This window comes from Cyrtonyx montezumae, unplaced genomic scaffold (genome assembly GCF_038088225.1).
Source record: "Cyrtonyx montezumae isolate F1298 unplaced genomic scaffold, pur_monq_1.0 scaffold_8, whole genome shotgun sequence".
In the NCBI taxonomy this organism is placed as follows: domain Eukaryota; kingdom Metazoa; phylum Chordata; class Aves; order Galliformes; family Odontophoridae; genus Cyrtonyx; species Cyrtonyx montezumae.
In genome coordinates this window covers 79,821,294-79,834,177 of record NW_027072089.1, presented here as the reverse complement: position 1 = coordinate 79,834,177, position 12,884 = coordinate 79,821,294, and the positions used below count along the sequence as shown (strand labels likewise).

The 12,884-nt window shown below is 41.8% G+C and overlaps 1 protein-coding gene across 3 annotated transcripts in view; it reads left to right on the top strand.

The window, feature by feature from the left end:
* Nucleotides 1–8,295, top strand: part of F13A1 (coagulation factor XIII A chain) — a 97,964-nt gene extending 89,669 nt beyond the window's left edge. For all 3 annotated transcript variants that reach the window (XM_065753412.1, XM_065753413.1, XM_065753414.1), the window contains 2 exons: nucleotides 2,214–2,350; nucleotides 6,111–8,295. In XM_065753412.1, coding sequence (XP_065609484.1) covers nucleotides 2,214–2,350; nucleotides 6,111–6,255 — 282 coding nt within the window. In that variant the 3' untranslated portion in view covers nucleotides 6,256–8,295. The remainder of the gene's footprint in view (nucleotides 1–2,213; nucleotides 2,351–6,110) is intronic.
* The last annotated feature ends 4,589 nt before the right edge of the window (nucleotides 8,296–12,884 follow it).

The following is a 12,884-nucleotide window of genomic DNA, read 5'->3' as shown; positions in this document are numbered from 1 at the left end:
CAAGTCTTCAACTACTTCAAAGGTATTCTATTTAAAGCAGTGTGATGAAGAGACCTCTTGCTGAAAATCAGAATAATGCAATTGCTAAGGTGAATTTGCTTGGAAAGTTCCTGCATTTTTTTAATGGATGCTTCTTCGAAACACAGTTGGGTGATCTCCATTTGGAACAGTGCTTTCAGGGTAGTGCTCTGCTGACGCTCTATGAGTGGACTGCCAGTAGAGTTTTAAACATTTCTGCAGTTGGTGGCATGGTACCTCTGAAACTAGAAGTGTAGTGACTGGTAGGACATGGACCCTATGTTGTACTGCAAAGACTGCAAAATGTCAGCTTTCAGTTTGAAAGTTCTCAATTCATAACTGGGCATCCAAATAAACTCCCTCATTTTTAAAAGTGCTGGGCCTTCATCTGCTTTCAATGATATCATTTGGATCTTCTCTTTCCTAAAAGAGAAAAAGAAAAATGAAAAATCAGAACACTTGTTTAGGAAGCTTTACATTAACATGGCTGTGTCTCCCTAAAATTCAGTATCTTGAAAGAAATCTATGTTTATAGACCCTTTTTCTCTATATGTTTATTTGTCCAGGTTTTCATATAATAATATCTGTTATAATGTGAAAGAGAAGCCTTCCATGGGAGAAAAAAAAAGGGTTTTTGTTTGTTTGTTTGTTTGTTTTTGTTGTTGTTTTTTAATATTTAGGTCAAAACTATAGTAAAGTTTGCAAAATTAATCTACTCTGTTTCAGAAATGATCTGGTAAGATGATTATTATTATTATTTTCAAATGGATTTTTTTTAATTGAGCATTCCAGAGATAAGGTAGACAAAATGGGCATTTGATGTAGTGTTTATCTTAAGAGTTCTTTCAGTTCAGTATTTGAACTGAGCAACTTATACAGCATCCTCAGTTTCAGCTTCAAATGACTTACTGTCACTGCTCTTGTGAAGAAAGGATGATTATATGGGATATACTGTTGCCCGATAACTACGTCTTTTAGTAAAAATAAGTTTGTCTGTAATCTACTTCTTTTTAATATGTAAATATAAAATGAAATGTTAACAGATGAATTTTTTTAGGCATGCTTGTGTGTACATGTGTATATGTGTATTTTTTTTAGGCAACTTTGCTCTATTGCTTTTTTAAGAAATCTGAGGAAGCCATCTCCCTAGTTTTCTCATCAGATCTCTTCACTGAACATCTTTGTCAAACTGGAATTCTTAATGTGAAAGTAAAGGAGAAGAATGAAAAGCTTATTTCCTTTCACATCTTTGAATACACCTTTGATCTTTCTCTGGTTGTCTAAGGAAATTGTCAGAGTTAGCAGTTGAGGAAATTACATTTTATTCTAATTTAGCTACACACCAGATTACAAAAGTAATATCAGTGGATACAGATCATGATCACAGTTGTATGTGTGGGAATTCAGGATGATTTTGAATTCCCCCATGTATCAGTGATCTTCAAATGCCTAAATGGACTATTGAAGGAAGGAGGACATAAGGCACCTAGTTGGGATAGAACTTCTAATATGCCACTTTTTTGCTAATTCAGGTGGCTAAATGCTAATTGAATGCTTAGCTGTGAGCGTCTCATCTGTTATCTCAGTCAATATATTGGTATTTGTCATGGAGTGATCCCTTAGACCAGAGTCTTTCCAGCTTTTTATAACTGCCAGGCTCCTTAACTATTTGCAGGAGGACTGCAGACTCCATCGTGGCACTTCAATTTTACTTAGAAGTTACTTTTTAGCTACCTTTCTCAAAGCTGTATCAAATTTTTCATGGACCAGCTGGCATCTACCAGTTGTAGAAATGAAAACCCTGCTGGAGCCATGCACTTCAGGCTGTCAAGGAGCCTGGGGAGGGGGAAAAATAAGGGAGAGTATCCCTGTTTATCGTGTTTCTCCCTTAGTTGAACCTCAGCTCCAGGACTGTGCAAGCAGATTTCTACTTTTCCCATATAAATGTGGACCCACCTGTTGACCCACGGTGGGGTAGAGAAAATGGGTAGAAAAATCTCTAGTGGTAGAGTCTCTGGACCCATCCAACAGTTGTCTTCTGGCTAGACTCTCTCTGCTTTGTGTTCTTTTGCTGCATGCTCCATTTCCCCCTCTCTCTTTCCTTACAGGTACCATGTATTTAACCCTATGGATTTCACTGTGGGGCATTTTATTATTACCACCTTGCAAAGCTTCATCCTTATTTTGTTCTGCAGACTAAAGGCGAGGCGGTCATTGGTAGAGAAATGTCTGTGGTTGTGGAGTTCACCAATCCTCTGAAACAAACCCTGGAGAACGTCACACTCCGCCTCGAGGGACCTGGCGTGCTGAGGACACTGAAAAAGGAGTTCAGGTAGGGAAGCAAATACAAATACAACGGTCACCTTCTTGCTCACTGGAGGCAGCTTGCAGGGGTCATGTAACTAATGCAGTGCTGAGTAATTCAGACACTCTACTTAAAAAATCAGTACAGAGGGGAGCTATAGGTCTCAACAGTCAGGAGTTATGTTGTCTCTTGTGCAAAGGGGGACTGTGACAACATTCTGTCTGTTCACTACCAGCGTTGGAGAGCAGTGCTGTGACTGTAGGTGGCTACCAATTCAGTCAAATTTTACTTTTTCACTGCATTACATAATTTTTAGTGCTTGACAATAGCACCTACGAGTTGATATCACTGGAAGACAGATTTATCCGATGCAAGAGGTGTTTACTGCCACTCACTCAGTATGTGCAAATCAGGTCCAGTGCTGCTTTTCAAAAAGGGATTTTCTTCACTCCTGTTAGTCATGATTATACAAGATGTTCAGATACCTTAGATGATCTTTACAAGCTTAATGTCAAGGCACAAAATGTGTGCAGGATGCAGTAAATCCTGCTGGGACAGCTGTGGTGGGTACACAAGTACTTCTTCCCAAACCTGCAGAAAAGGAAGGGCTTCAATGATTGTACACAATTGTGCTTCACACTGACACAGGAGTACTTCTACACGAGCAAGTACTTTTTGAAACACTCTTTCCATTTGGGTTCAGTGTTATAAGCTTGTCATTAACAAGTTTCAGGATATATAACTGGGATCCTTTGAAAATTTTGCAGTTATTGCTTATTCTTGGACAGCCAAATTTATGCTATCTATCATTACCTATGCCAGTCATCTCCAGGTGTGTGCAAAAAGAGTTTGAAAAATTAGCTGTGCTTCAGCAGCTGCATAATTGGTCGATATTATCTGCAGCCAGAAAGGGAGGCCTGAGCATGATGTTACCTGGGCCAGGGATAAAGAGATCAAAGAGTCTCCAGAGTGGAGCTGGACAGAAAAATGACTGTGAAAGGGCATCCTACTGTGCTTGCTTTGTGCACGTGGTATGTCACAGATGCTGTTGAACATGACTCAGCACAGTCCACAGTAGTTACACAAGTTGCAGCAGTAGCCCTCCTTGCTGCCCAGCTGCTCCAGCCCCCCTGTTGTTCTGCATCCTTCGTGTTCCAAGAGATGCAGTGGGCTGTTCTCACCTTCAAGGATGCAGGAGTTGTCAGGTACATCAAAGGCAAAGGAGTTAGGGAGAAGCATGACTCACAGAACAGACGTCATTTTCCCTCAAGTCACCATGTTTTCCCCTTTGCAGTAGTGCCCTTGGCATCATTTAAAAATGGAAATGGATCAGCTTAGTCATTTTCAAATCTGTGATCTTACTTCTCTTAGATGAATGAAGGCTGCAGGTTATACACACAGAGGACAGAGCAGGGAGCAGTTGTAGTTTATTTAAATAATAATCACATTTGCCTCCATGCATTCAGAGTGATAAATGGCTCCTGTGTGTGATGGCTCAGCATATTACACAGAACCATTCATCACTGAATTCTCGCTCAGGAAAATCGGATTGGGGTGGCTTTACTACGCTTGCTAAGGGAATTAAACCTATTCTGGGCCTTCCCTCTCCTTCCAATTCTTCCACATCCATCAGCAACTGTCACAAATGGGACTTGCCTTTAGCAATTGTTAGTGGGGATGAGACTTCTGACCTCACAGTATTTTTAACATAGCTTTTCTATATCTTATGGGTCACTCCACAAAACAGTTATGTGTGATCCAGTTTATGGAACGTTATTATGGGAATTAAGTGGCATGGGGGCTTCTGCCTTCATTATTCCCAAATGATATTTAGCTATTAGATGGAGGCAAATGAAGAACATTATTTATGGAAAAGCCTTTGGCAGCAGCAGTGCCTACATGGGGCATAGTCTTTGCATGACAGATGAGAATTAACCAGGCAGTGATGAATATTGTTAAAAGGATTTTAGCCAAGCACATATTCACACTAGCTTGTAAGTCACTGAGGGTGTTTCTACATATCAGAGCTCAGCTAGCGTTAGCATTTGTAGGAGGAAGTAAGTTGTTTTATTAGTCAGGCTGTTGAGAAACAAGAAAAAGTGGGTATGTTTTCCCAGCACAGCTGTTATCTTCCTGCAAAAATATGTACGTATGTATGCAGAGATAATAGCAGTATAAATCAGAGATGATAGCACTGTGCCCTCTCACTGGGGCACTGTGAAGAAGTGGCCTGAGGACCTACACCCTCAGAGAATCTGGCCCCCAGGTGCTCATGAAAGTAAACTGAACCTTGCTGCACAGGAGACTTGTATAGTATCTTCATCACTTCTGTACAGATCATCCCTTGCAGATCATGCACATAAATTACAAAGTAAAAATGATATTTAACCTTGTGCAGCAATTGAAGTCATCACTTTATCATGCTGCCATTTTAGTGGGCATTTGGTGAAGGAGCTGAGGGGAACAGAACATCTCTCATTAAGAACAAAGATAAGAAGGAAGGCACTCACTGGAATCAGTCTGCATGTGCTCACACTAAAAATGTGAGCTTCCTCTCCTGCTTCTTTTCTGAAACTGGGTGTGTGCCCCAGGGTACCTAAGACTGTATATGCAAAATGTAATGTGGTGTCTTGTGGAAATACCTAAGCTAACCACTAAGGAGCTAGAATGCCCTTTTTTCTAGCAGAGATAGACTTGCACTTAAAACAACAGTCAGGTGGGAGGATCCTCAGCTACCTCATTTAGAGTTAACAAGTTTTCTTATCTTCTTGCAACTTGTTGCAGCCAGCCTGTGCTGACTCTGGCGTGGGACATGATGTCTAATAGCCAAATCCTACCAGATGAGAGTTTGCAACCCTGACTAAAGTTTAGGCTTACTTTAGTCTTGCTTTATTCAGCTATTTATGGAGTACCATGTCCATGTGAGACGGAACACTGTCTCAATTCATCGTCCTCTTAATGCCAAGAAAAATAACATTCATTTTTATAAGTAACTCCTCACTATGCCGCCTCTTCCTTAGGTTTCCTAAATGCAACTATATCCTGAAATCACCCAAACATAATCAATCAATCAATCAATATCAGCCTTCAAAATCTGTATGCAGAAGCTAGTGAAAGAATTGAGAAAACATATCAATTTTCAAGGCTCTGTGTGCATTTTAATTGAAAATGCAGAATACGTTTGGTTTATACTGTGAGTTGGGGTAGTCATATATAAATAGTATAAAGGAGTAACACTTACTGTCGGACTCCCAAAATTGCTGCAACTTATTTGTGTGGACACGAAGAAGTTCTCTGAAATGGGGATGGGTGAGGGGATCTCCTGATGTTATGTCTGTGGCAGAGGAGCTCAGCAGCTCAGCAGCACTGTGCCAGGCTCGCATGGGGCTGGTGAGAAGTTATTTCACCATTTAAGGAATCAGCAAATGTGGCCTATAGTACACATGTGAAATGGAATTATAAAGAAGAAAAAATATATGTTGGCTATAAAGAAGTTCATTCTGAAAGTGGTCATGAGAGGAAGTGGCAGGAGACAGAGGAAACCTGATTCATTTTGGAAATTTAAAATTAGCCTGGAGGAAGAGCTAGAAAGGGCTTTGACAGAGCTGGTGCTGAGAGGAATGGAAAGTGAAGGAAATAATTTATAGGACACTTATGAGAATGGGTGAGACATAAAAAGATTGAGACGTGTTATACTGTCCACCTTCCGTTTCCCCAGTTCTGGATCAGGTTGAGAGTGTTGGTTGACTGATGACTATACTGCTCTAACTCTCCTTTTTCCCTGCAGGCAAATCCCAGTGATGTCTACCTTGATCTGGGAAGTAAAATGTATCCCAGAACGACCAGGGTTACGAAAGCTGATTGCAAGCTTGAATTGTGATGCTTTGAGACACGTGTATGGTGAGCTGAATATCCAGGTTCAGAAACCATGAAGCAAGATGCCATCTTCATCCTTTCATTTTGCTCTCATCTTTCAAGATATCGCATCAGAGGAGGAAAAAGAGACAGTGGTAGAAATCTGCTTTTTGTTATTTTGATCATTTCGAGTTTCACTAAATTCAATAAGGAAAACTAAATGGCGACACAGGGGTGAGCATGAAAAGAAATCTGTATGGTGAATGATTCAAAATTAGATACACGTAATCAAAGGCAATTCTAGGCCATATTATTGCTGTAGTTCAGTTGTATTTATGGTCTTTTGCAGTAGTGCTGCAAGGGAATCTGAAAGGCTCCATTCACCAAAGTAGTCTGAACTTTAGTTTTAATTAAGGTCTGATATTTCACTGAAAAGAAAAAAGGAAGAACCTGGTGTTATAAATTCTTAGAGTGAATTACACAACCTTATGGTAGATCGTTCAGGCTGCAATAAAAACAGGTATTTCTAGCTAACAGGACTGCTTTATCTTACAGTGTTATAATTTTCCATTTAATGGAGAGCATGCTTTGCTGGAAGCCCTTATTAAGGTTTGATATCTCCCAGATATTCCCAGCTCTCAGTACTCGCCACTTCACTGTGCTTTTTCTCTTGTTCTTTCGTGTGTCCATGCACCCATTCATAGTCACTCCTTTGCTTCATGCCCTCATCCCATCCCAGGTACTGCTAATATGCTGTTCCTCATGTTTGATTGATGAAAATTCAGTTTCTCATGCTTCTGCTCAGAGTTTTTCGCACCAATCTTGCATTTTCCTCTCACATCTCTTGCATATGGTATGGTCTCCATTCTTTTCTGCCTTTTCTTCTCTCCTCATTTCTCATGTGTATATATTCTGGAGAGTTCACTAGCCAAAGCTGTCCAGGCTCTGCCAGCTGGCACATGGAGCAAAGGAGAGGGGAGTGAGGAGTAGCCTGCCAGCCCAACAACAAGCCTAACAAACATCCCAGTGAACTGCGCCCAAGAGTTCCCAAGATATCATGGCCTCTGCAAAGTCAGGTCCTGTAACATGGACAACCCTGGGAAGGTTGAGGGACAAGAGCTCAGCTTGCAGGAATAAACATGCACCCTGAGGTTCAAAAACTCTTCAAGCTGGTCAGCTTCCTGCCTTGCTTGCAGCATGTTCCTCTGTGAGGTGAAATGAGGCCACCCAAGGCCTTGATCTTCCCCTGAACCCTTTCTAGCCCTGGGCCTGTGGTTCACATTCCACTTCATAGAATCATAGAAGGATTCCCCTCCATTCTGAGCCATGGACTCCTATGTGCTAAGGTAGCAAGCTGTCTGTGTGTGTGGTCATTTTAGTCATTTCTCATCCCTCCTGAAGTCCTTCTCAGGACCTTTTTCTGCACGAGGCAAAAATGCACATGCCACAGTCCCATGCCCACCTCTGGTCCACTCTCTGCTAGGCACAGTGGGTAAGAGCATATCCCATACTAACGACACAGGTGAGATAACAGTTTCCCAAGAGGTTAAAAGGAACCTCCTGCTCATTAAACACTGTGCCATTACTGTGCCAGGTCATTTTGTGGTCTCGTTAGTGAGAAAGCAGGGGAGATGATTTACCTTCTGCTCCCCTTCTTGCTGCAAATCGCTTCCTGGAAAACTGGTGACCAGTTGTTAATAATAAGTAAGCCCAGGAGGAGAGAAATGCAGGTTGCCCTTTTGCTGATGTGGAGCAAAGCAGAGGTTCACACTGCACTGCCTCACCTCTTCAGTGAGTAATCCTGGAACACCAAACCCTTTGGGACTTTTGCTTCAGACATGGTGGCACAATAATTTTGTACAGCTTGTGGGACTGCATTGTACACTCCTGCAATGCATGTCTCCCAGAGAAGTCCTCTGGGGCATAAGGTACAGAACAGTGTGCTGTAAATGCACAGCGACCATCTCTCTTAAGTAATTAAGCAGTTCTACTGGAGTCTGCATCATCTAATACAATTATCCATTTTTTACTCTTTTCTATAATCCCGCTTTCCATTCAAATCTTTTATTACTACAGTGTAATAGGAATTTAAAATAAAGTATAGCTGATTGCACTCACATTGTGTGTCCTGTATTTTGATCACTCGCTTCTTCTATGTTGTAGCACCATAGACACCACTTGCTGCATCTTAAGTAAAAGCTGAAAATTTTGCCTCTTAGCCATGCTGATAAAGGTGCCTTCTGGTGCTGGGGAGAAAGTCTTTATTTCAGAAGAAAAAATTTAAAAAGTGGGAGAAAAAAAACCACTTTTACAGGCTGTTTGACTGCTTGCCTTTGTTTTTCTTTCTGTTTTAACAACTGTCTACCTAATGCACTAGAGAAGGTGACAATTTCCATAGTACGTAGCTCTGCTAGCAAAGAGAGTCACTGGTTTCCCCTGGAACTTGCTTTAGCATGTCAGAGCCCATTAAGAGTCCTATGTTCTTCTAATGAAATCTTACCTACATCCCACTTCTGAAGTGTCTTCCTCTCAGGTAAATATTCTAAGGCACTTTACTATCAGCCATTAAACGGAGTAATATTCACTGGGAAACAGGAAATAAATTGATAGATATCTTGCAGAGGGGTATATGGGAGCAAAGAGAAGTTCAGTGATGGCTGTGAAGGAGGATAGGGATGTCAACATCTCTTGGCATTGCTGTACAGAGCTGCATACAGAAATTTAAGAACAGAAGAAGAGTGTTCTCTAGGATTTCAAGTGCTCATCACACTGTGCACGGGTTGTTGAATGAGAAAACCTGACTGAAGATGCAAGGAGTGCTCTGATAATACCATATATTTGCATAGAAAATAATAATAAGGCCTTTTGCTTCTCATCCTATGATCCACCCAAGGTCACTTGAGCATGCATACTAATAACATCCTACATATAGTTCTTTCTTCATTGGTTCACAGATCCATAATGAATCTGAATTTGCTCTATGTAATGCATTTTATTCACATTTGTTACTAGTTTGTTCTCCTGTTATCTCTGCCCAGATACTCAGGTTGTACTCCTGTGATGGCCATTAGTTAACCACTGGGAGATATTTGCAGCATGGGGCCTCCAACATCATCCTGTCTTCTCTAGTTGTCATCCCATGTAACGGGCCTTTGTATTGCATTAGATTTTAGGCTTGGAAGTAGTTTATTTTCCACAGAATAGCTACCTGCTATTCCTGTCTTTAGTTACAAAATGTACATGTAAAAATAATCATTTCACTATGTAATAGTAGAAAGCAAACCAGGAGCTAAAACAAAATCAGTAATAGACATCAGGTCATTAGATAATTGCTCTTACAGCTAAACAAATCACAGACAAATCCTGACAAGTCCCAGTGCCCATGTTGTTAGCTTATCAGCAAGCCGTGACCTTTCACAAGCAATGACAGCAACTTATTTGTGGAGAAGAATCAGAAAATGTGACTAAGCATTGGCTCATGACTAGTTCTGCCAAGTGATAATTAGTTTGAACTGAAACTAATTAATAAAGTGTTCTGTGAAATGGGCGACACCTTCCTTCCACCCTTTTCTCCTTCTGGGCCTTATATACCGCCCTTTTATGTCTACCTTTGTCTTTCTTGTGGGGGAGACTGTTGGTGCTGGCTTGAGTGGTTGTCTGATGGAGAATGGCCAAAATAGCCCTATTCTTAAAGATGAAAGTCAAAATGTACCATGAGTGTTGTTACTGGGAGAGGGATTGTCATTTGTTTTGGAGCTGGCCTGATAGTTGGTACCAAGCAGGGACTTGCAATGCTTGTTAGAGAAATATATATTGGACTAGCACCTGCAATGGAAGACAGTGCCTGAAAGAAGCTAGGGGGCTTTGGCATGTAGATGAGAAGAAGTTGACTCTTGCTAAAAGGCAAAATTGAAAAGATTGAGTTGAATATTGAAGAAAACAAACAAGAACTGCATGCTAAAGAGGGAAAATTAGTCCAAAAGTTATGCAGAATGGAGATTCCTGGCCGGGGATCATGGTGGGTGATGAGGAAGAAAGCTGCAAGAGAATGGCCCCAAGGCTGTTTCTCTTCAAACATGGAGATGACAGGAGAGTGTGGCAGTGGTGGCAGATGGCAAGCCTCCTGCTGGTCACTGGAGCTGGGCGTGGGCTACCAGCACAGGGATTCATCCACTCCTCAGATAAATCTGGGCTCAGGAGCAAGCTTGACTGCCAGGCTGGCAAATCACATGGGGACAGGAAACTCAGAAGGTGCCTTAGTGTCTCAGGTTTTGGCTAACACACAGCTCTTGCTGAGGCCTGACGTACACAGGGAGCAGTGCCACTAGGTCAGGGCAAGAGCTACGCATGGACAGAGCGTGATGGACAGGAAGATCTAAAGGTCACTATACAGCCACCATCACCTGCAGTTTGCTGTCTCCTGCTGCCATAGTTTTTCTGTTTTAATTGTCTGGCACTTCTTCAGAATCCACTTAATTATGGAAATGGTGTAGACCAAACTGAAAGATCTCACATTTGCTTCAAACCTGCTTCTCTTACCTCTTTTGACACTGTATAAGTAAAAGTCAGAGAAAACCTACCTCTCCAACATGCTGTCTGTAATTTCATAGACCTTTGTCTATGACTTCTCCCAAGTGCACCTTCAGAAGTCATGGTGTTAAAAAACAAGTCCAGTTTCTAATGAACAGAACATCCTGATGCAGTCCTTTGGTGTGACAGGTTCTAGTACAGTCACTGGGGGCATCTTTACAGTCATCTAACTGTATCTGTACACCTACCTGGTGTAGGGAACCTGCTTTGGCAGGGGGGTTGGACTAGATGATCTCTTGAGGTCCCTTCCAACCCCTATGATTCTATGATTCTATGATCTTTGCAAGCGACTGTACCAAGATGCAGGTGTTGGGAATTTGCTTCCTGTTTACCAAATGCAATGTACACCAGTGCTGATGTAATCTGGCTCCAAATCCCACTGGCAGCTGTGGAAGTTTACCCTGCTGTTTGCTTGAAGTACCACTAAGTTTGTTGGGTTTGTTGTCCTTTATGCAGTAAACTACTTGAGCTAATTTAGGTACTGTTATGAAGATGGAGTTTCAAAACCCGTGCTACCTAAAGAGTTTAGTTTATAGGAAACCATTTTCATATAGTAAGATAAGCGTTGCAGAGGGTCATTATAAACCCCGGTGTGACACGCTGGTGAATTATTTTCTGTCTTTCAGCTGGCTAAGTAAGGTAGTCACAGTTTTTTGCATTACAAAACAATGTGTTCCAACCAGCCAGCTCCAAAAGAGCTTTTAAGTAATAAACTCTACTCCCAAAGCTATGTTGGTCTCATCAGCACTACTAGTGCCCAAGGAAAAAAAAATGCCTTTGTGTTCAGAAATGCTTAGCACTGGGGAAGTGCCATCATCAAACTGCAAATTAACTTGCATCCAACTGTGGTTACAGCTGAAAGTGTGAGGTTAGGCAAATGAGAAAAGCCATCATTTCAGGGAAAAAAGGGAAAGAAAAAAGCAGATTTCACACTGTGAGGGGTCAAGACTGTAAGAAAGTAAATTTGAAGCATCTTATCACTGTCTTTCTAGTGAAGTTGTAGCATCAGGATGCTATTGTAAGACATTTCTTTTTTGAGAGGGACAGAGCACATAGTTCAGCCTTTCATTAGTCTGACCTCTTTAAATCCAGTAAGCCAATGGACCAGGCACAGACACTGGACTCATCTCTGCAGTACTTTGACACTTTATTCAGACAAGACACCAGCTTCTTCTCTCTGAATCGTTTTTCCCACAGCTCTCTCCATCGCTAATCTATATCTTCAGCATGGCCCTGAGGCTACTTCACTATTAATAGCAAAGCAGAGCAATGTTTGGGATCTCCCATAACAGACTGTATAATTTCTGTTTCTGATCTGGCTTTATTACAGTGTCAAAGAAACTGATGAGAATTCAGTGTGTAGCTGCTGACCAGAGTTCTACTGCATGGTTTACTCAGTGGGTTGGTTTGTCAAATAGTATGCTGCTTGATCAGATCTTGAATCAGATCTTATGCAATTAAAAAAGACAGCCTTCCATAGGATCTGCAGAAAGAATGAGCTAAGATCTTGTAGAAAAACCTGAGCATGGGGAGGAGAAGTGTTGCATTTCACTTACCTACCTTGGTGACATTGTTCACATCTGTGTATCTTTCACTGTCCCCAATAGCCTGACACTATTAACATCCAACAGAAACACGATTACCTGTACTTTTTCCAAGCTGAACTGAAAGCTTTGGGAAAGATGCTCTCCCTGATCATAACAACCCAGAGCAGTGGTAGCCTCCTAGCTGGGCAGCTGGAACATTTGCAGGGACAGAAGAGGTCTAGGTACTGACTGGTCCCGTGATGTGAATTCACATTACCCAGCAGCCTTCTGGCTTCTCTGCTGCCCCAGAGGTACATCACACAGGCAGAGCATTGGAATTGAAGGGCTTTGAAAGAGGTGGTACTTAGAATGGTGTTTCAATCAATGCTGGTTGTTCAAAACCTACCCCCCACCCCCACCCCCTATTTTTTTTCCCCTCGTGAAAGTAGTCCCTCCATTGGCCAGAATGAGGAAAGCAGGAAGGAGGACAGTGAAGTGAGTGCAGCCCTTGCCTGTTGCCTTCCCAGCCCATCTCCTGCAGGAGTGGGAGAACATGTAGTGGGCAGGGGAAGGGATTAGCAGAACAAGAT